The sequence below is a fragment of the Parasteatoda tepidariorum genome, chromosome 1, assembly GCF_982258835.1.
Source record: "Parasteatoda tepidariorum strain Cologne lab strain chromosome 1, Ptep-v5.0, whole genome shotgun sequence".
In the NCBI taxonomy this organism is placed as follows: domain Eukaryota; kingdom Metazoa; phylum Arthropoda; class Arachnida; order Araneae; family Theridiidae; genus Parasteatoda; species Parasteatoda tepidariorum.
This window is the reverse complement of record NC_141755.1, coordinates 105,021,247-105,045,568: the sequence shown is the minus strand read 5'-3', so window position 1 is coordinate 105,045,568 and position 24,322 is coordinate 105,021,247. Positions and strand designations below refer to the sequence as shown.

The window sequence follows — 24,322 nt, the reverse complement described above, 5'->3', positions numbered from 1 at the left end:
CATTGTAGTGAGATTTCACAAAAAAATATTCAGTTAGAGTTGGGAAACACAAACTCAATATTTGAGTTTCAAAAACTTTTTTTTGTTAAATGAAGCCTTTAAAAAATAAATGATTTTTTTCCCTCTCCTCTTAGAAGACATACCAAGCAATATGAACCTAGTTGTGCCTGAAACTTCATATTCGAGTAGCGACGAAGAAGACTTTTTTGATGCAAATGAAGAAACAATTGGATCCATCCAGAATACAAGGTGCACTATGTTATTTATTATTAATTAGAATGTTAATTATTGATAATTTTTTTTTATTATCTCCACTTGAATAAGGAAATTAAAATTACATGTGTGTAAATAATGCATATTACTTTGATATAAATACAGTCTGCTTTTTTTAAGATGACAATATTATGTTGGGTATAGTTTGTCTAAAGTAAAAACTCCCCTAGCCATTCGTCTGGACCCGTGGCGGGGATTATGGTAACAAGGTTTAACTATTTCAAGTAGGGGTGTGGGGTCACTGTTTAGGGCAGGTTTTGGCTCTAGTCGGCGAGAGAAAGGGAATCTTTTTCTTTGGTCTATTGTGTCAGCCCCAGAGTGAAGAGAAACTACCCTCCCTGAAATAGGCTATTCTTGCTTCCATAACAGCACAGGGCCTCAGACATTATGGCGGGAGGTGTTCTTACCATAGACAAACTATATGTTAGTCTGACATTTTAACATTTTTCTGACCCAATTATTTAAAAAAATTATGTATTAGAATATTTATTTCTTACAGCATTAATTAATTGTTATTAGTTATGTTTATTAATATTTATTAATTAATGTTTTAACTTCGCAGCTCTGAAACAGTAGTGGAGGAAACTCCTACCCGTAGACCATCAAGTACACACAAACTTACAACTCAAGACTATGATGGTGAATTATTTCTTTTTGATTTTCAGTTAATTTATCTTATTTTTTCAGTTAATTCTTATTTAATGTGGACCTGTATGAATGCCTAGTACAGTAGTACTCATGGAATTTATTTTAATTATTAAATCAATTTCATAGAAATTGATTCCTCCAGTCCTGCAGCATTTTTTGTGCAAAAATAAATTAGATAAAATAGCAGATGTTGAATCCCTTATTGATATAATTAAGTTACTGTAAAACATATTAAAGATAAGGAGAAAACTGGTATTTAGTAAAGAAAAATAAAACTGAAATTGCTACCTAATAACAAATTAAAATTGAAAATTAAAAAAGAAACAATATAAAAAACTTGTTCTTAATTCTATAATCAAAATTTTAAAGTTCTTGATAAAAACATCAAAAAATGTTCTTAAAGAAATTTAAAAAAGAAAAAAAGAACCTTGTAATGAAACATAGATTTCAAACTGATATGTTGTTTAGCTCTTAAAATTTGCTTTGACATATAACTGTATTAAAACATATAGTAAAAGAAATTGAAACTTAAAATTTATGTTAACTGCAGAAATAATAGAATGCTTAAAAAAAAAGAAAACTTTTTTGATACCTATATATATCAGAGAAATGTTATACAAGACAAACCACTTATGCCCAAATAGTTCCAAAAAGCCAGTTGCCGTTACTACACTCCACTGTTGGTGTTAGTAGTTGGTGTAGTCCTATTTTTTGTAGAATTTTCCTATTCTTAACATTGCAATCAAAGACTCACACTCTTTTAATTTTCTTTATTTAAATAGTAAGTAAATAATATTTGAGTTCATTATTCTAAGATATATTCTACCACCAGTATGCCCTTTCTTAAAATACAAGAAATTTTTTTTCACACACTAAAAGAAATTTGAAGTTAATTAAATTCGAGTCTACAAATCTAGAGGTCAGGGGTTCGATCCCCAGCAGTGACGCAGGAACATATATTTCGCACTTTACATTTTAAACTTATAAATCAACTACTACAAACTAATTTTACATTTCTATAGTTTTTTTTTATTTCAAATTTATTAAATTATGCATTTTAATATGCATTTTTAATTTAAATTTTGATATAAATTATAAAAATCTTTTTAAACATTTTTATATGTTAATCATTCAGTACCTGGATGTATTTTAACTTCACATAAACAACTGTAGCTTCTTATTTTTTATTTGATAAAATGAACATTTTTTATTCTAGTTTTCTTTTTGTTAAAAAAAAGTTAGAAGTAAAGCTTTACTAAAAAAGTTTCATTTAAATAATATTCAATTTTAGTAAAAATCTGTCCTTATCAATTGAAGAAAAATATCTATTTCTAAACTAGTAATGACTAGAAACTTCAACTATTTAGCTAATATTAACTATTTAAATTAAAAATGTAATTATTGAAATTGAAATTTTATTCAGTTCTTTAGATTTAAAATTATTTTAATTTAAAATTATTTTAATTTATAATAATTATATATATTTATATCATAATAAAACTTTTTATTTATGAGCTCATATATATGAAGTAAATCTTTACTTTTATATTCTTAAGTTGTTCAGCATTGATTTGATTAACATAGCAATAAAATTAATATGTAAACTTAGAAATATTTTATAGTTTAATACTATTTTAAATCAAAACAGCATTTTATTAACCTCGAAATAAAGTCTCATCCTTACTCTATACAAATAATTTTCAGAAGAAAATTTAGTGACACGTATTACGATGATTTAAATTAGTAAATTATTCTCTTTAAATTTTAGCGTTGACTTCTGTTAGGTTGTTATAGATGAGTAATGCAAAATTTTAAATTAGCAAAAAACTTACTTAATTAAAACAAAAGTTATTTTCAATCTATATACATTGAGACTTCTTCAACAAAAAAAAAGTTACAAAACTTAAACATGCTGGTCGCATTAAAAGCTACTTTCTCAAAATTTATTTTATATGTATTTAGAACTAGATGGCAGCACCTGTCACAAAATTAATACTTATTGATTGCAATTGAAGATTTTGGTCAGTTTATGTAGTATAATTCTATTTTGCTAATATTCTTTTATTTCTATGTTAAGTGAGGTATAAAGAAGAAAAAGAATCACTGTTGAAAGTGGCTAGATTAAAAAACATAATATTCTATTTGAATGTCTGAGGAAACTTCAATTATTAATGATAATCAATTATTTATATATAATAATTATTTATTTATAATAAATAGTAATTATAGTTTCAAATGTTACAACAAAGCTTTCAAATTAATAAATCTTTAGTAATTAATTAATTAATGGTTAAATCTTTTGGTTTGAAGATTTAATGTCAGAGAGGAATTTCATTTTTCTTCATCATGAAGAATTTATTTAACTATTTCTAATTTGAAAGAGAAAAATTAATATTTTGTTCCATTTCTCTTAAAAAAAATAAATATGATGATAAAGAGTATAACAGTTTTGGTTATACCTATTATTTCAATTAATGTTATAAGGCTTTTTTTAATTTATTGTTGTGTTTTTGTCAAAGAAAATACTAAGTCATGAAAAATTCTTGGAATTAGTCATGGAAAGTCATGGATTTGGAAATCTAAAATGTAGCTGATACCCTGTATATATCAGTAGTTCCTAGCCAGAGGGAATTCCCTAGGAAGAAATTTTATGCTTTCATAAGGGAATGAGGTTGGTCTGATTAGCTTGATTTCTGCTGTAGAACCCGTTCTATCTACATAAAATGGTTTTAGAAGAATATTTTATAAAGTAATATTTAGATACCATCCACAATCATCAAAGTTTAAAAAAAAGCATGCGGACAAAATTTTTTTCAAAAAAGTTGTGAATTTTTTGCTGTAAAATCCCCACAGGTAGTTCTAAAAACTCATATCATGATTAATTTTATAAATAATGCTTTAATGCTTGAGTATCTTTATTACCCATTGCCAAAATTGTATTCAAGATTAATAGTAAACAGTGCATGTGTGTCGTCATTGCATGCGTTGCTATGACGACCGCCGCTGTTTGATAATTGTTTTAGAATTCTTCTTTTGCACTATTAATTTTGTTATGCATTAAATTGGCGAGTTTATTTTTGTGATATAGAACCAGAGAGATCCCATAAATACTTCCTGAGTGGTGAATAAAATAGATTTTCATCATTTGAACAATATTTTTGTTTTCATTGTTCTAATTAAGAATCCAGAAATTCTAACCTACAGTTCAAACTGGATCACTTTCAATACTAATTCAGGTGAATATCACAAATAAAAGGGGTAAAAAAAATTGGACAACAACCATTTTGCCAATGGGTAACCTGTGATCACCTTTTGACAATCCTAATTTTTTAGTCTTTTTTTTTTTAATATGGGCTCGCATATATTTTCTTCACAAATGTATGGGGATCACATGTTTAGTTCACTCTTTGATTAAGTATTGGATTTATATGTATTTTTTTATTTACTTTTTTTTATTTTACTATTTATTTAAATTCAAGTTGCGTACTTAATTTATTTATAAAATTTTTTTTTAAAATTTATAAATATGAGTTATGATTTATATTTTTCTTTTTTGAAGATAAGTTAATGCAAAACACATTTTCGAGAAATTTTTAAATTTATTTTTTATTTTATTTTAAGGTTATTTGTGTTGGTTTTTAGAGGCTTTTTTTGCATTTTTACGGGCATTTTATAAGAATAAGATCAGCAAAATCCGAGCCCTGATAATTACTTTTCGTATGTCTTTTGCTATACTATGTATAATACATGTTTAAGCATGACTTCATTTTCTTAATTATTCATTACTCTTAATGTTTGTGAAGAATGCTGATTTTTGTTATTCTATTTTAGCTTTGTATGAAGATGAGGAAGAAGAGTGTGAGTATATCTCTTATTAACCTATAGTTAAAAGTCTCATATTCACATACAACCGAATAAAAACAAATGTATCAATTTCTTTTTAATTAAAAGAAAATGATCTGGTATATTCTTATAATGAGAGTGAAAAAAAAAGGATTTTGTAATTTTTTAAAGTTGTGCCATTTTTGATATATGACTCCACCCATCCAAAAAGGAAAAAAAGAGTGAATGAAAGAAAGAAACAGCACTTGAAAAAATAAACTGTTTTTTAAAATTTGGATCTATATTTTTCTTTACATTTATATCTCTTTATTATCTTTCTTTTAAAAGTAACTGTTTCGTTATTAGTTAAGTTACTCAACAATAAAAAACAATGACTTTTTATTCACTGCAATTTATGGTGGGTAATTTATTAAATACCTGTTTTTACATATCACATATTAACAATTCACAGTTACAATTTAAAAAAGTATAGAATACTTCTTTTTATGGATGGTTCCCAGTAGAACAACAAAGTCAAGCATCACTGGCTGCTATCAGTAAGCGGGTGGGTGACCACTTTGATCAGCCAATGTAGAGACCGGGGGCGTTAGTAACGGTCCTCGTTAAACTGTTCGACAGCAAAAGTGCTTAACTTCACGCAAAGGTCATCAGGCTACCAAAGCAAGAGAGTTACCCCCCTTGCAAAGGATCAAAATTACAATGGGATGTTTTCGGATCATCCTCAGGGATGTTTCCCAGACCGTCACCAATAGCCCATTGTACAGCTCTAGGGTGCCGTAAATGAAGTTCCTACCTACCTACCTTTTATGGGTGACTTTTATAAAGAAAAATTATTATATTTTTATAAATATCATGTATGTATTATGATGAGTAATTAATCTGAGCATAATTCAATAGTAGGATCCCTTGAAGGACAAGGTAGTGTGATAAGCCATTTATTGTCGCAAGTGAAAATTGGAATGGATTTAACAAAAGTTGTTCTCCCTACTTTCATCTTGGAACGACGATCTCTCTTGGAAATGTATGCTGATTTCTTTGCCCACCCAGACATATTCATTAGGCAAGTTCTTCATGTTTATTATTAGTAATATTTGATTTATGTTTAAAGAATCTGAATAAAGTTCATTATAATGCTGCTCAAGAGCTGATAAAATTGTTATAGCGAGCTTGTTGTTGTAAGCAAATACGCCCCGTGGCAGAATCGTGGCGACGCGACGACATTGTCGCCGATTGTTACCGAGTTCTTGCAGAAAGAGTTCTCCTTTGTGGAGTAAAAAATTTTGGTTTTCTTTTCTGCTGAAATTTTCGAAAAATTTTTTCTTTTCTTCAGAATTATATTTAAAAGATGCCTTTCCGCACATCAAAGGAGTGGGGAAAAAATGCTTATTATTTTTCTGTTTTCATTTCAGAATAAGGAAAAATGAAGAGTAATGAAATAAAAAAAAGATTAGTTTTCTATTCTGCAGAAATTTTTTATGCAGTATTACTATTGACTTTCACGTAGCTTTTAAAATCTGATATTTTCAATAGGATATTATTTATTACAACAACTGAATCTCGAATTGAAAACGCGCATTTAGTAACCACTTTTTGAAGAGTCCGATTCGCGTGATTTCGCCGTCGATCTTTTTTGTCGGTAGTTACTGCTAAGGATTTTGCAATTTTTTTAATTTTTATTTTAATGTGATGATGAATAACAAAATTCAAAAAAGGAAATAGTGTGTTATTCCCCTACAAAATGCGAGAATATCGCCCAAAATTTTAGAAAAAAAAATTACATATTTAATTCAAAAAATTCTTTTATTTGATCAAAATATTTTTCTCGAAGTTGACGCTTCTGTTACTTTAAATTAGTAACGTGTATATTTGATATTTTTATAAATATCTTGCAGAAAGATATTAGAATTACATAGTTATGTCACAGAAAGCCAGAAAAAATTCTGCCCCAGAGCAAATACACGCATTTAATGTTGGAAAGTTAATGTCTTCTTAATACCGTATTCTTTTTCCCATATTGAGCTTTAACTAACAACAAATTCTGGAAACATTACATGCTTTTAAGAGAGTCTAGGAAAAGAAGTTAAATACTAGCTCTTAATGTCATTAATGACACTGAATATTGATTTAAATAGTAAAATATCAAGAATAGCTAGTAAATAATAAGCAGTGAATAATAAGCAGTATGATAAAAATGTGGACAACAAAATATGAATTCTTTTGAAATGATCAGCAAGATTTCCAAAAACATTTGAATAATCCTTCTTATAAGGAGGAAGATATCTTCTCTGGTGGCTGCAAACACATGATTTATAAACATTTGGGTTCTAGTTTGTAAGAAAAAATAAAGTGATGTTCGTTTTCCACTTTTCAATATTGATTGTGCTACCACCTGGTTTCAAACTTTGTCTCTTTAATCCATAAAAACAGTTACATATCCATATCAGCCAAACTGTTCACAATGTTAATTCATAAACCTTAATATGAAACTTCTTGCGTGTTTAATTTTTTATTTTGAAAACTTCTGTTTTAAAGGAAATGAAACATCTCTGTGGCAAAAAAAAAAAAAAAAAAAACCGAAAATTAAAAATCCAAAATTGCATACCAATCCTGGTTTATAGAATCAAGGATAATATTTTTCCAGTTCATTTAAAATTTTAATGGTTACAAACTAATGTGCCATCATTAATTTCAAACACTGTTACTCGTATTGATGTAACCTAAGTAAAATCTGCGTCATAAAAACCTATAGTTCAAGCATTCAAATTAAATATTATGATTGCACAACTCTTTTAAGTAGCTGCCATTGAGTAAATATAATTATTATTCAAAATTTTTGTATGTAATGATAATTTTTGTTTTATTTTTTATATAAATCTGAAACCGTTATTTTCAGCATTCCAGATTTTGATGACCCAAAAGATAGATTTGTGCAAGTCATCCGATGGTACTTGTCGGCCTTCCATGCTGGAAGAAAAAGTTCCGTCGCTAAAAAACCTTATAATCCTATACTCGGGGAGATATTCCGCTGCTTTTGGCATATTCCTTCAATTCAAGAATCAGATGTAATTAATAATTTTTACTTTGACAAATTTTGTTCATTTTTTGATGAAATAGCTTGTTTTTCAGAAGTATGCTTTTTGGATTCCACACCCTCAAAAAAATGTTTTTGATTTGTCTATTTGTTAATGTTTGCTTCTTGTATGAAATAGTTCTCTCTGTGCTGAATTAGCCATCTTAAACTTCTCAATAGAATGTTACAAAATATAAATATATGCATTTCAGGCTAATTTTTGGTAATTTTCATCATCAAACTAATCTTAATTAATAAATAACTAGTAAACTAATCTTAGTAATAAAATTAGAATTTTAAAGCCACAATCGACCTTTTTTCTTTTTGCGGAGTAAATTTTTGAGTCTCACATTAAATAATCTTTTAATTATCAGTGAAGTCTAATAATTAATTAATTAGACATATTTTGCATTCCGTTAATTTTGTTTTTAATTTATACTGTTCAGTAAAAATTTGTAACATTAAAGTATAATAAGAGTAAAAAGTTTTCCGCCAAGAGGAGATACTTCTTTGCCAACAGCTGCCGTTCCTGTGGTAGTTAACCTTTCTCTAAACGGTTTTGTGCATTCTAAAGTTGGAACTACACAACTCTGTAATTTGCTTGTCAAAACTTTATTATCTTATGCACCAAAAAAGTGTTTAAAATAGAGCTATCACGTCAACAGATCAGATGGATTACATACTATGAGGTCCGAAATAAACTGAATGCCACAAACTGAGTGCAACTGAATGCCACAAACAAACTGTGTAAAAGTTTAGGTCTCAATACTGTTTCTTATAATACAGTAAAAGTTTGGTTTTGAATGTTTAAAGTTGGGAATTTTGACATTGAAGATAAACCAGGTTGTGGCTACTGTATTGGGGTTGAATGTGACGAGTTAAAGCAAATCATTGATCAAGACAAAAATGTTTCAACACGAACTATTGCGTTAGAGCTTAACATGTATGAATTTATCATTTTACAAGATTCTTTTATTTTGGCGGAAAATTTTTTACTCAACGTAATATTTAAATATTTATTTATGCTTGTATAAAAATTTTTTTTTTTGGTTAATCCTCCAAGCATTTTGAGCCCTTGGGTAAAATTGTACTGAAATTTTCTTTCTACTCACTAATCTTCCTATTAATAGTAGGAGGGAAATGTTGATTGCAGGTAAAAGCTTAGAAAAAGCTGAGACTATCACTTAGAGAGCTAAAAAAAAATGTACATATTAATGTGTTAATAGTTTTCACGTACCACAAAATAGCTTCAAAATTTTGTGGTGCTTATCACAAAAGACGCATAGTTTTAGAAAATATATTCACTGAATACTTGATTTCCTTCCAATGTTCCTACTGATTTAATGTGTCTTGTAAAATAAATAATTCTTATTGGATACGAATTACAAATAAATGTATTAAGAATCTTTATTTCTTAGAACCTATATGAAAATCATAAAAAAAAATTATTGAAATAACAAAACGAAAAGAGTAATGAAAAACTGTTTGAAGGATTAGGACTGAAATTGAAGTTAAAATCATTAGGGATTTAGATTGTCAGAAATGAAACTGTGTTGCCGTAGAAAGTGCTATATGTGGTACAATAATAATGATGGACAATATTGAAAAAAAAAAATTTTTGCATGGTGAATTTTCGCAGATATTTTTCTCTTCACTAAGTTCTTATTATTTCATTTTATTAATTTCATTATTTAATTTTATTTTTTAATTTGTTTTAGGAAACTCCCGTAAAAGTGAAAAACGGTCCAGTTCCTTGGGCAACGAGAGACCACTTAACATTTATTGCCGAACAAGTGTCTCATCACCCACCAAGTAATTCAAATACTAAAGCTTTTTTTTAACTATTAGATTAAGTAAAAACCGTTTTTATGCTGCTAGGTTAAGTAAATGATAAGTTCCCCATGCTCTTTGTTGTTATTTAAGTAAGATACGCTTGCTTTATACTCTGTGCTTCAACTTATTTCATGTCATTTAAGTAATGTCATATTGTTTCAGCCTGAGTTGAGGTGAACTTTTATTAATAAACTTTATTTTTGAACTTTTATTAATGAACTTTTGTTAATAAAAATTTTGCTAAATATTAAGTATTTGCATAAATTACAAATATATTCCTGCATTAACTGGAGATAGGCATTAAATGGTGTTGAATATTTGATCTAACGAAGCTTTTTTGTACTGCACTTAGTTAAACATTTAGGTCTAAACTTTCTGGCTAATATATCCAATATATTTCTTAATGCTTTCACTATATTTCACTAGCATTGCAAAAAGAGCTCTGCTTATTTAAGTTGCATTTGATTTTTAGTTGATTATTATATCTTCTATTTATTAAATATAGTTTCTGCCTTTTATGCTGAGCATGTGAATAAAGGGATCAGTTGTACAGCGCATATTTGGACCAAGTCTAAGTTTTTGGGCCTTTCGATTGGAGTCCAGAATATTGGGCAAGCAACTATCAATGTTATGAAACATAATGAGGAATATATTTTAACCTTCCCAAATGGCTACGGCAGGTGAGATATCTCATCCCAATCTTATTAAATTTACTGAAAATTTTTAATATGTGTTTAGTATATAAAATGAATACTTTTCTTCTTCTCAAATGCCGATCACTCGTTTAGTGGTTATTGTACTGGACTACGAGGTGAGTGGTTGTGGGCTCAAATCCCCCCATAGGCATGGATGTAACTTTCTCTCTCTGTGGGTTCTATGTCCTTTTTTCTGTGTCATTGTGTGAATGTAACCTGCCTATGAATGGATTTGTGGTTGTATGACGTGGGTGGCGCTACTCCACTGCAATGGCTTAGCCACAGGTGCCCACTGGCTAACGATAAGAGAGTAGCAGTTCTGGCATTTCTGAGGCCAATGGGAAATAGACCCAAATGCCTGCCATTATAAAAAATATTTCTTTTTAAATAATTTGCTACCATTTACTTATCTGTCAATTATTTTATTAGGAGCCATATTTTGAACATGAGCATTATGAATTTTTATCGGATGAAACAAATTCTGTTGAATTCTTCTTCTACCGCAAGTTCCATTTTCAAACTGCTGCTTCTCCCAAGTAGTAAATAAAAAGTTGATCAAGGAAGTAAAAAGAGAAATGTCCCCATGTTGAGATAAATCGTATGCAGATTAACCCCTTTTACTAGATTTTAGGTTTGTAATGCTCCAATTTCATGATATGACTATCAAGTTTTAATGAAATATTTTTTAACTCTTAAGATATCAAATAATTCTTTCTCTAACGTACTTGGGCTGTTTTTATTTGTCTTCAAATTTTAAAGATATATCTTATTTGGCTGTTTCTCGATTCTAATATTTGGAGTTTCCTTGCAAACTGCAAATGATGAGCCAGATTGGCTCGGTATAGGCCGAACTAATGAGGTGACTTCTGAAAAGAAATCCTCTCTTTTTACAAAATTATTAAAAAAAAACATACATTAACATACCTGCCAACTCTTCTGGATTTTCCGGAAGATTTTATTTTCATATTTAAAGTGGTAGCAATACTCAGGTTATTCCTATTAACTTTTTGAATTATAATAATAATTATAAATGAGTTTGACCACCACTACATATAAATAATTGCAATAAATATATGAAAGCATAATAATCCTTGCGCAAGCCAATTTCAACGAGATTGAAATATAAATATATTAAAACTGTTTTTAAGTCACTTTTCAAAAATTCACAATCACTTTTTTCACTTCCTTTTTTTACAATGACCTGTGATGAATAATTGAAATTCTAAAAAAAATGAATAATTATATTATTTTATTCCAAATGTTTTTCATTCTTTACACTACAATTTTATGAGTTGTTCACAATATTTCTATCATAGAATGCTAAGTATGCCCTTACTATTTCTTTTCAACTATCTTCCACATGGTTCATTGCTTAAGTTTATTTAAAGAATAATATTTTCAGGTCTATATTGGGTGTACCTTGGATTGAACTTGGAGGGTCCGTAACCGTTACTTGTCCTCAAACTGGTTATCATGCAAATGTCGAATTTCACACGAGGGTATGTGCTTTTCTTATCATTTATATTGAGTGATGCAGGTTATACATAGTCTTTGAATTTTCGGTATTTTTTTTTGTTTTAAAAAGTATGCTCTCGGCTTTACTAGCTTACCTCGATTTACTAAAATTCGGAAACATGTGTTATATTTATTTCCACATTATTTGTTTTGAAAATTAATGATTTATTTATGTTTTACAAACAAAGAATATATTATCAATATTAATTATATTATAAGTTGGACATGTTTGAGAATATATTATGTTTCACAAACAAAGTATATATACTTTGACCTACTTATAGTATATTTAAAGAATGTATTATAAGTAGGACTTCCTTGTTTCTGATATATTATTGTACCCAATCAACACCTAGAAATGCAGGCTTCAGTTCAGAATACTTCAACTGTCAACTCTACTAAATTTACCAGTAGACTCCTGAATTTTGCCTATTTCTACTGGTCTGCAAGAATTCTCCTGATTTTTATTCATTTGTGAACATTCTCCTTATTTTATCACATTTTTGAAAATTCCCTAAATTTAGTGAGTTTCCTAATAAAATCTCTATTGAAATAGTATTTATTGCTTACTTGAATATTAAAATAAGTATTGCTAATACATAATGAAGTAAGCCTCATTGTTAATAATCAGTTTCAAGCTTTTTTTCTTATTTAAAATTTTCATTTCTTTTTTTTTCAGAACTCCTTTTTTAAATTAATAAAAAGGATTTTTAACTAACTTTTTTCTAAACTACTTGTCTATTACTATTAAAAGTGAGTTAACATAATAAAAAATATTTCTAGTTCATTTAACAGGGCTGATTGTGCTCCGGAAAAAATCCGGATTTCCAGATTTTTCGCTAACAGTGATCCGGAAGTTTCCGGAGATCGAAGGTCCAGACGTTTAAAAAAAAACATTGATCACAGAAGTTTCCGGAAATCAAATTTTCAAAGGTGGAACTTAAAAACACAGTTTATTTTATTTGTTTGTAAAGGAGAGCCATACAGATACTTTCTAAGATTCATTCATATTCATGATTAATATTCATTTTTATATCAGTAAATAGTTGTTATAATCATAAACTCAAGGAAGAAAGACATATTTGTAAATTTTAATTACTTCTCCAGGTCATCATAGGTATGTATAAATGGTATAGGTATGTGTAAAATTTTAAATATATTTTAAGTAAACTAAGAAATATTGAGAAAAAGGAAAAAAAAAACCTTGTTTAAATTTTTTTTTTGAAATTTTTCAATTTAACCGTCTTTTTTTTTTTTTTTTAACTTAAGAAATTTTGTGGAATTTTCACTTGGGCTCACAATCACCCCTGATTTAATTTCGATTATAAACGAAAAATATTGTAGACCATTTATGTTAGAATGATAAAGTTTTTGTGTTCTGATGACTAAGATTCCCTATATGTAAAATATTTAGTATATTATGCAACAGTTAACATGAGATTTATTTTATTTCGTAAAATCTACTGGATTTTTTTCCTATCTATGTTGGTAGCTATGCTTGTATCATTCTTGCTCTTCGTCAGATTTAATTAGAAAGCATTTTGATGTCAATTGCTCTTTACAAAGCACTGAGCTTCATTTGTAACAAAATTTATTCTTTATGACCATTTCTCAAGGTCTCTATTTTATTATTATTCCTATAAAAAACATGTTTCAATAAAATTGCAGTAAAATATATTATCAATCTATTGCCGTTTAATATTTTTGTGTGACAAAAATCTTTTTAAATAAACACATTAAAGACTATTTTTTGAGAAGCTTTGTTTAATGTTGATCTTGTGTAATGTTGATGCTTGCAGCCTATATACGGAGGAAAAAAGCACCGCATCTCATCAGAGTTATTTAGTCCAACAGAAAAAAAAGCCTTCTTATCTGTAACTGGTGAATGGAATGGAATTATGGAAGGAAAATGGTCTTTTGGTGTAAATATATTTGACATTTATTTTCATTTTGATGTGTTAGTTCTGTAGTGCATCACAGAAGTTATGAATTTGATGTAGTTTTTATTTTCTCTTTCCATTCTTATAATGATTAATCATCCCTTCAAAATGTATAAAAATTTTGCAACAAAGCATCCTGCCTGGAAGAATAATATAGGTAAGAAAATTTAAGCAAGATGGTAACCAATGGTTTCAAAACTTCCTTGCAGAATTAAAAATTCTCAGAAAATTAAGGAGTTTATTTTTTCGCAAATAAAATTTGCATTCGTAGTATTAGAGCCAACGTCTTACTATATCAGCAGGTAAAGTTACTTTATAATAATGTTTTAATGGTTTGCTAAAACTTAAAATGGTTGACTGTCTATTAAATAAACATGATTTAAATGCAGTAACACCTTTAAATATTGCAAAAAGTTCTAATTTTATGCCGGATAAGTTTCTTTTCATGTTAAGCGATCAGTTTAAAAATATTTTGCTAAGCATGTAAAATAGAACAATAATTGATTGCTAACTCCCAGAACTAAACATGTGTTTCATGTAAAGCAATATTTCATGTTGAGCAATTTTCATGTTAAGGAAGTTTCATGTTTGTTGAACGATACACTCTTAATGTCGGAGAAAAAAAATTATTTGCTGTTTTAAAAAAAAGTATTCACAATGTATAACACATGATGAAAATTGTAATTGGGAATCAACTGTTATTATTTGTATTTTTCTAGATAAACAAACTTTATGGTTATGCTTAAATTTATTATAAATGTCCAATGTAAGTAAAGAAATTGAAAAGCCCAAATAGATAATTTACCTCAACATTATTAATTTTAGATTGAATTGTTGGAAGGTTAATATCGTTAGAAACAATGTTTACTTTCTCAACTGTTTCATCAATATTACAAGTTAAAAAGTTTTTAATTGACAAATTTGAATTATGCATTTTAGAAGACATGAAATTATTAATATTGAAAGTGGATGGATTCGTGGATGAATAGACAGGGCCATCCATTACCGTAAAATTAGTGTTAAGATTACTAGCATTATTTACATCAATTCTCAGATGGAAGGTCTCAGTTTGAACTGTAGGTAATATATTGAACTGTAATAATGTATTTTCTTTCAACTGACTAACAAACCACTCAACATATTATGAAATACCTGAAAATAAACAGGTATACTAAAACTAAATTTACTTGAATTATTTATCCCTGCCTCATTTGGCAAATCAGTTGAGTCAGACATAATTACAGTTAATTGATTAAAATTAAAATTCAGTAATTTAAATTCACTCCCTGTAATAATTATGTTGCCATTACTTCTCATGTATAATCCAAATAAACTTTAAACATTATATAAATACAAAGAAATTACATATTTTCAAAATAATTGCTTTTATACATTTATACAGAAAAATAATGTAAAAAAAGAAGCATATTTGAAACAAATATTGCAAATAGAGCTGAAATCAAAATAATTACTAACTAAGTAATAGTTTAATATATCGAATAAATAAAATAACATGAACTCTTACACAAAGTACCATAAAATATTGAAATAATTTCTATCACCATTACTCAAAAAATCATAAATTACCAAAATGTAATTATCATCAGGTCACTCAGTGACCTGATTTCACAATGTACAGTACCCTTCCAAATTATTAGAGACACTTAAAATTTCTAAAAAATTGTCATTTTTCAAAGTGTCATAATTTTTTCAAAAATGAATCAATTTTCATAACAATTTCAGGATATCATGTTCAGTTTTCTACTTTCACCTAAAAGTTACTAATTTAATTTATCTCAATTTCTTGCAAAAATTTGCACATTTGAACAAAGCAATTTCTTTTTTAAAAAAAATGTCAAATCTGACAAGTTGCTACTTTGTAACAAAATTTTTTGCATAAAAATTATTATTTACACATTAAAGTACAAATCATTAACTTTAAAACGCGCTAAAGTAAATGACTTTACGATTTCCCCCCCCCCCCCCCCCCGAGATATCAAGATATGAGATTTTGAAAATTTTTTGTCATTTATAGTGAAAAGTGAGTTGTGGCAGTATTTTGGCGAAAGAAATCTGGAATAGCCCAGATATTATTTCAAAAGCAAGAGCTTGTATTGAAAGTATGTCGCGAAGAATAAACGCAGTTATACAAGCAAAAGGGCATGTTACAAAATATTAAGATTTTTTTTTATTACATTTGTTTTTGTAAAAAGTTTTTGAATTTTATAATAAAGTTAAATTTCTTGAGTCGTTTTTTAAAATTTTATTGCAAATTTACAAATAATGTTCTTGTTTGTAATAATGTTTTAAATCAAAAACTTAATTAATCTGAATAAGAACGTTGCAAAAAAATAATACTAAATAATTTTCGAATTCACAATAATTTCGTTTTCACTATAAATGACAAAAATTTTTCAAAATCTCATATCTCAGTCACAAAAAATCGTAAAGTCATTTACTTTAGCGCGTTTTAAAGTTAATGACTTGTACTTTAATGTGTAAATAATAATTTTTATGCAAAAAAATTTGTTACAAAGTAGCAACTTGTCAGACTTGAAATTTTTTTTTTAAAGAAAAATTGCTTTGTTCAAATGTGCAAATTTTTGCCAAAAATTGAGATAAATTAAATTAATAATTTTTAGGTGAAAGTAGAAGATAGAAGAAAGAACATGATATCCTGAAATTTTTATGAAAATTGATTCATTTTTGAAAAAGTTATAACACTTTGAAAAATGACAATTTTTTAGAAATTTTAAGTGTCCCTAATAATTTGGAAGGGTACTGTACTATGTATTTTGAAATTATTTATTTCTTGCGTGTATCTTGAGGAATTCAAATTCATTTAAACTAGTCTATTTATGAATTAATGCATTATCCCTTTTCATTTCAGGATACTGAAGTATTTGTTGATACTAGAACCATTCCAATTATAAAGAAACGAGTGAAACCTTTAGTAGAACAAGAGAATTATGAATCTAGAAAGTAAACAAAATTCTGTATTTGTAAATAAAGTTTTTTTTTAAAGTATAGTAATAGATGTTACAAAACCTGACGAACCAATATTTTTATTTGCCCACATATACCATTTTTTAAGAACAAACTAAAGTGAATAAAATCTATTGAATCTAGGGAGCAACTAAATGTTTTTATTTTATTGATTTTCTTTATTTGTAAGCATGTGATCGTCATTAGATGTTTTCTTTTTTATTAAATTTATGCTCAGATTAGGTATCATTTAAATTTAAACAACAAAAGCATTTCACTAGAAGTCGTTAACAAATGGTTTCTTCAAATCCATAAATGTAGTTTATCTGGAGTATCTGAAAAGAGCTGGTATTTTTAACAAACATAACTTGATAAGTCGTGAAATATTTCTATAGGATAAAATTTAAAATAAGTACATTTTTTGAAATCAATTTAGTAAAATACTATGTATCATAAATCAACTATTTGTTATTTATTTCACCCATTGCTGATCTTGAAATTTATTTTTGAAATTTAGTTTTAATTTAATCTTCATAAATTAATTTTAACTTTTTTAGTTTAGCAAAAATGCTCTTTTCTTAGCAAAAAAAAAAAAAAAAAAAAATATGGAGTTTTATTTGGGTATAACTATATAAACATTGCTATATAAACATATTTAACTTCTAAATTTTCAATCTAAGTACATCAACTGATACATTTTAAATGTTCTTAAAAAATTTAAACAATATCCTCTAAATCATTAATAAAGTGGTCTTCCAACTTTTGGAAGAAGTTTAGTTTCCAAACTCTAGAAGTAAATTAAAACAGGAAAATGCTATGTTTAATGTCAATATTTTGATTATATTTTTTTACTGTTTCACTCTTTTTTTTGTTTTCTTTAATCATGATTTATGTATAAAGCTCAACAGTTTGTCAGACTGTCAATATACACACATAGTAAAAAACACTTTAAATAATTATGCTAATAATAATAATTAAATGTTTTTTTTTCAGGAAAATGAAATTGACACTCTTTTCTATTTCTTTTATAATTTGAGTTAATAATTATTTTCAGACCTTTTGTTCTTTTCCCAGTCTCATGCCTGAATAAATCAAAATCTAATAAGTACTGGGCTAATAGTAGAATATGTTGAATGTAATGCAAATTTCACAATTTGTTAGTAAAATTTTTAAATAAAGAGAAAAGTACATTTATCAACTTATCTCTAAATATTTATATAGAAATAATTAACTTATAACTGATATTGAATGTAGAATAAAATAGATAATATAGATTTGTTCTATCTCATGCTGTTTTATTAATTTATGTTCTAGAATGTGGAAAGATGTCACAACAGCATTGCGATTAAGGAATGTTGAAGCTGCTACTGAAGCCAAATTTATTTTGGAGCAAAAACAGAGATTAGAAGCAAAGGAAAGATTAGAAAATAAAAGAAAATGGGAAACTAGGGTAATTATTATAGGTTTTTGCTTTATGAAGAATATCACTTCTCTCAATCATTAATGATTAAAGAATGCTATACAAACTGAAGACATGAAAGTGCTAGTATTTATTCGTGTTATTCATATAAAGTACTGAAAAAATATTGTGACCCAAATGTTTTGAATGTTAAAAAAATACTTTACATTTTATTTTTAAAGGTTAAACAGTATTCTCTCGTAGTTGTTACCATCCCTTTTTATTCATACTGTTAGTTATGTTTTGAAGATCTAGATATTTCACTTTTAAAAAAAAAAATTATTATGTGAATAATTAAACTTGTAATTTGCACTTGTTATGATTTATTATATATAAATTGCCAAATAATAAAGGATTGAGTATTATATTTTTATTATTGTTTTATTCTTAAAAACATTATTCTACGGTTGATTAAGCTAGATTCCTTTTATGTTTTATCCATCTCTTTTTTTAATAGTTTAGTTGCATTATAAAGTAATTTTATTATATTTTATCATTTAATTGAAATACTTGGATATATTTTTACTTTTTCCATATGTAAGTTTTCTTTTATTGCAATTTTTTTTTAATAAATATTTACTTAATTTATTCTATTTAAACCTACTTTATTAGTGATTCAAGATAAAATATTCATGAATAAATAATATTAAATCTTTATTAGTAGATAGAAAATTATAATTTTTTAATTTACCTCTTATTTCCTCATTGTTTCTTGAGTAAAATCCAAGATGCAAAAACTTTTCTAAAAATTGTCCCATTTTTTGTAAAATGGTGTTTGATTTAGTTTTTTAATTACTACTAGGTCGGTAAGTGATATTCTTATTTAATCAGTTGACTTACTTGGCTCTTAAAGTAGATTTAAAAAAAAATAAATAAAATAATAGCATAAATTCATAGTGTTTTTTTTAAAATAATACAATATATAACATCTCACATTGAAATTACCATTTGGAATAGTACAACTGTTTTATGGATTTTTTAAAAATTGGCTTGTTGGTGCAATCTTATCTTTTAACAGCAGAAATTCATAATATTTAAAAAAAAAAAAACATTTTAAAGTAGTTAACCAAAATCTTATACTTTAAAGAATGTGCTGTTGCATGATCAAATACTCTCTATTCATTTCAGTTCATAACTGTATAAATGCTACGTTAGAAATTAAAATTAGATTGACTCGAAACTTTATTTAGATTGACTGAAATTAGAATTAGATTTTACTGTTAGTCTTTGATTCATCTATGACCCAGCTACCTTTTTACGATCTGAGAATTTAATATACAATAGGAGAAATTACTTTTTACTGATTTAAAAAGAAAATATATTATTCCTTTAACAATGTTTTTCAAATAATTTATTTGATACAGCATCATGAATGATTTATGTCAACTCACATAAATTAGTTAAGATGTGCCATAACCAGACATTCCCTCTACCTGAGCTTGACCGAAGGCAAGGCACTTTTTTAGAAGACAGAATACTTTTTAGTTTATTAAAAAGGTGCAACATAGAATCAATTAATAACCATTACCTGCTACTTACTAATTTTTTCATATGCTTAAAATAATGTTAAACCCATGTATTTTGTTACTTATTTAAATTTTTTGATTATGGATTAGGTTGTGATTTTTTTCAAAGCCATTCTTTTAGAAGTTGTGTTATTTTTGAGTTCTCGTTCATTTCTTATCCCTTAGAAATGCTTGCATGTGTTTTTTAAGGTAGTGAATGTATTTATGATATTATTCATGTCTCCAGTTTTTTTAAACTTATTCTTTATTTTTTTGAAAAATATCAAACTTTCTTTGGGAACGGTATGATGTACGATGCGTAAACAGAAGATATTGACTGAATAGCCATTTTTATTCTTAATACTATAAGCAATCTTTTGAGTCATGATGGCTCAGGGGATAGAGAGCATTCGCCTTCCAATCATGTGAACTGGGTTCGAATTTCATCAATAGATAATCTGTATGAATTCCGCACCTGTCTTGCATTAACCACAGTGCTGCCAAATTATCCTCAGTGGATCATGGGTTATAGCCTCCTTGCCGTAAGGCTAACCATAGTAGATTTTCCTCGCCATGTAACACAAATGCGGCTTACTTTCATCAAAAAAGTCCTCCGCGAAGGCAAATGTCTCCTAATACTTGAACCAAGAGTTCCCTTATTGTTAATGCAACTTGGGTCCAAAATTCCAAGCTACAGAGTTGAACATTCCAAAAATTGGGTCGGCTGTTCAACAACAGTTATAAAACTTCCTTTGGGTTGCTTAGAATGCTTAGTTAAGCAATATTTCTCTGTTAGTTTTAATCCATTTTTTAACATTTCATTTTATTCCTGAGACAATTACAATGACTCAAATACTTTTAAATACTCATTTTCTATAAATAACAAAAAATTTTTGAAATGTTACAAAATGTTCTCATTTTTGATACAGTTGGCCATTAACTTACTATCATTGACATTTCGGATAGCCCTACCATCCTCTAAGGAAAAGGTGTGCAATATCATTTAGCCCAATGAACTTTCACTTACAGGTTTTCACCGTGGTTAGTTGCTTTAGTAATATTTGAACAGACCTTTTGAGGCTATGTTTCTTGTCAAAAAACACATTTTTAATGTTATTAAATTTACCTACAGGCAGCACTGCCTTACACTTGAACACAGTCACAAATGAGTTGATGTCACATAGAAAGAATAGTATACTTTATTTAGTGGTGCTGTAATTCATTTTGTCAAACATAATAAGTTTTCACCTATTTGTATTATCTTTTAAAAATTCACTTTACTTTTTATGCACCTTTTTTATTTATAAATAACTAAATATTTTTGTTCTTTTTTTCAGGCTTTTCACGAAATCGGAGAAAATTGGGTTTATGATAAGTCTTTGCAAGTGAGATTGCACGAAAAGGAAAATATTCAGTCATAAATTTCATTCTCTTTACAATATTCAACTTAAATAGACTTTCCTGAAGAAATTTGTAAAAATTTTGCTAAATGGATAAATTTATAAATATTATGCTTATTTTTCTTATTTAATCTATATATATTATTTAAAGCTAGATTGACTCAAACATAACCTGTGTTGCACACTTCTCATAAATTGCAGTAAAAAATTTTTTTTTCACTATAAGAGTACTTATTTTAAATTGAATAATTATAAAATATGTTATAATATATCCTAAATAGAAAGTGACAATAGTTTCTATAAAAAAAATTACAGTGGATAGATGGCATTCAACCCTCTTTGGCTTAAAAAGCAATGCCTCAATAATACTCATTTAAACTGGTTTAACTTAGGTTTAGATTTTATTCTTGCTTTGTCCTTTACATATTTATGTATATATATAAACCAATTTCGATATTAATATTTCAAAAAATAATAATAACTTTTTTCTTTTCTTTTTAAACCATTTTCTGTAATTTAGTATTTTTTTCACTCTTATCTTAAGAAAACATATTTACTCCTTTTTTTTTATACTATTTTTATTATTTTAATATATTATGCGCTAAACACTCATTAATACTGTGGGAAAGAATTTAATATTCCTGTTTTCCCCATAAAATATGCAAACAATTTTAACTTAATTAGTTTTCAGAACTTTTATCTAAATCTAAGCTGAACACAATATTATTAGATTATTTTTATTAGATTTAACATAATATTCTATAATAAAATTATTAGATTTAACAGAATTTAGATTATTTTTGGAACCATTCAATGATATCCTCTGATCTTGTAGCTGTTTGTGTAAATGACATTTTTATTAGATTTCTGCTTTAACTTGGAATTGAGAATTAATTGTAAAAAAGTGATATATTTGACTTACAGTAATAGTAAAATTATTATAAGTAGCAATTTTACTGTTGATAAATTGTACATTCATTTCTGAAATATATTATAATTGTTATGTATATGTTGTTTATAATCTCTAGCTAAATTAAATACCTTTGGAAACAGCCTTTGAGCTGTGCTTTGTTTAATTTTACCTTATGTGACCTAGGAATTTCTCAAACTTAGAAACATTTTTTGAAATTCTATTTTTAACACGTCTGATCTCTGAAAAAGAACTTTTAAAATTAAGAAACTAATCTTTTATTTTAAAGCTTCAAAATGTTATAATTCAAAATTAATGTGTAATAGCAGCTTATTTGATATTCAAATGTAATTTTATTGAAATTAGATTTTTAATATATATTAATGGTTTATATGTTTCCCTAGGCTCAAAAATATAATTTTTTTAAAAATAAATTATTTATAAAAAAAAAGTATGAATTTAATTTAAGTATAAGTTCGATTAATAAATAGTGGCTTGCCAAAAAAATTAATAAATTTCTTAAAAGCATATAAAAAGAAATCTAATGATAATTGACATTGAGCTAAAGTGGTCAATATCATTATTAATTGAACTAGTTAAAATAATAATAATAATCAACATTAAAGAAAAAAAACATGCATGTAATTTTTAAATAACTATGAAATTTTATTGATTAATTTGGAGGCTCTTACTCCAACTGCCTTTGCGCACTAAACTCTATGATTGTTAAACAATTTTTTGTTTTCTAGATGTTAGACAGATAGTTACATCATAAATAAAGTCTCCAATTAAATAATATATTATGTTTTATTGTATTAATATAGATTTAGTTCTAAAATCTATAAGGATACTAATAGTTTTACCCAATTGCCTTTGCAACGGCATCTAAAATTTTAACTCTTAAAAAAAAAACTATTTAAATGTTTTTCACTGTACTATAAAGATTATTTATTAATACTATGAAAAGATAATTTCTGATGATGTCTTACCCTCTTGTAGTCATCCTATTGAATGCATATGATTACCAGACACAAAGCTTATCATATAAGTAAATATAACTTAATTCTTGTTTAATAAATGATTCATAATCTTTGTAACGTTTTAAATACATATATTAATCATAAAATTTCAATTAAGATATAAAGATTTGATTTGCCTTATAATAAAGATACACCAGTTTTAGTTTGTTTTTAACTTTTTTTAGTTTGAAGCCTTTAATTTAAAATACTAATCAAAAATATAATACCAGAGAATACACTTCAGAAATGGTGATAATTAAACATTATACCTTATTACTGTTAAATAAGGGTTAAAGAAATATTTTAAGGTAAAAAAAAAAGAAAAAAACTTGTTATTTTCATAAATTTTTTCCTGATGACAACCAAAAAAATTGGTATCATTATTATTGAAGTAATCACACTGTGAGTTTTCGGCCAATAAGAAAATTATGTTTATAAGTTTTTAAAAATATCAAAATTTAAAAAATGTATATATAAACCTATTTTGGGTTACAATGTAATATTCTTTATTATCATTATATTTTTAAGATGAAGGTAGCATAGTGGGAGATTTTAATTTTATAGAAATTTTTTTTTAACTGCAGAAAACTTACTTTCATAGCTCAAAAAAGAATTTTTATTTTTCTGATAGCATAAAAATTTAAAGAATAAGAAACCTTGTTTAGTTAAAGAAACTGCTATGCCTTCATTTATGTGTATATCTACGTTGTCTCAAATTTACATGTATATTTGTTTCTTTATAAATATTGATATTCTGTACAAATTTAGTTTTTTTATTTGAATATAATAAATTTTATTTACTAGTTTGTTCTTTTTTTATATAATTGACTGTTTTCTTATTAAATAAATTGAATTTAGACCAGAGTTAGAACATTCATTTTTACTTGGAACACTTTTTTATACAAAATTCTTTTTAAACGATTGCTTTATTCACTTGAAGATACTTTTTATTTGAGTCATTATATATATATTGTGCAAAATAAAACCCTGAATAACCCTTTTGATCCGATAATCCAATTTTCAATCTTTATGGGTCAAATGCTAAACTATTAAATAAGCTAATTAATTAGAGATTATATTTTAATTTACAAAATCAGTAGCATAACACACTTTTAATAAAAATACCTCTTTTTTTATAAAGTGCGATTTCCAAACCTTAAAATATAGTGGGTTGTTGAAATGTGAAAAACAGTCTCAATAGATGAAAGTTTGGACCCCTTAATGTTA

At 26.7% G+C, this 24,322-nt stretch overlaps 1 protein-coding gene across 1 annotated transcript in view; it reads left to right on the top strand.

Moving 5' to 3' along the window:
* LOC107447177 (oxysterol-binding protein-related protein 9) overlaps positions 1 to 23,901 on the top strand; it is a 50,087-nt gene extending 26,186 nt beyond the window's left edge. The window contains exons 10-21 of the mRNA XM_087150104.1: positions 135 to 249; positions 836 to 912; positions 4,753 to 4,779; positions 5,662 to 5,824; positions 7,658 to 7,826; positions 9,553 to 9,646; positions 10,173 to 10,347; positions 11,765 to 11,861; positions 13,677 to 13,799; positions 16,708 to 16,799; positions 18,117 to 18,252; positions 21,104 to 23,901. Of these exons, the coding sequence (XP_087006230.1) occupies positions 135 to 249; positions 836 to 912; positions 4,753 to 4,779; positions 5,662 to 5,824; positions 7,658 to 7,826; positions 9,553 to 9,646; positions 10,173 to 10,347; positions 11,765 to 11,861; positions 13,677 to 13,799; positions 16,708 to 16,799; positions 18,117 to 18,252; positions 21,104 to 21,187 (1,352 nt within the window). The 3' untranslated portion in view covers positions 21,188 to 23,901. The remainder of the gene's footprint in view (positions 1 to 134; positions 250 to 835; positions 913 to 4,752; positions 4,780 to 5,661; positions 5,825 to 7,657; positions 7,827 to 9,552; positions 9,647 to 10,172; positions 10,348 to 11,764; positions 11,862 to 13,676; positions 13,800 to 16,707; positions 16,800 to 18,116; positions 18,253 to 21,103) is intronic.
* Positions 23,902 to 24,322: the final 421 nt, after the last annotated feature.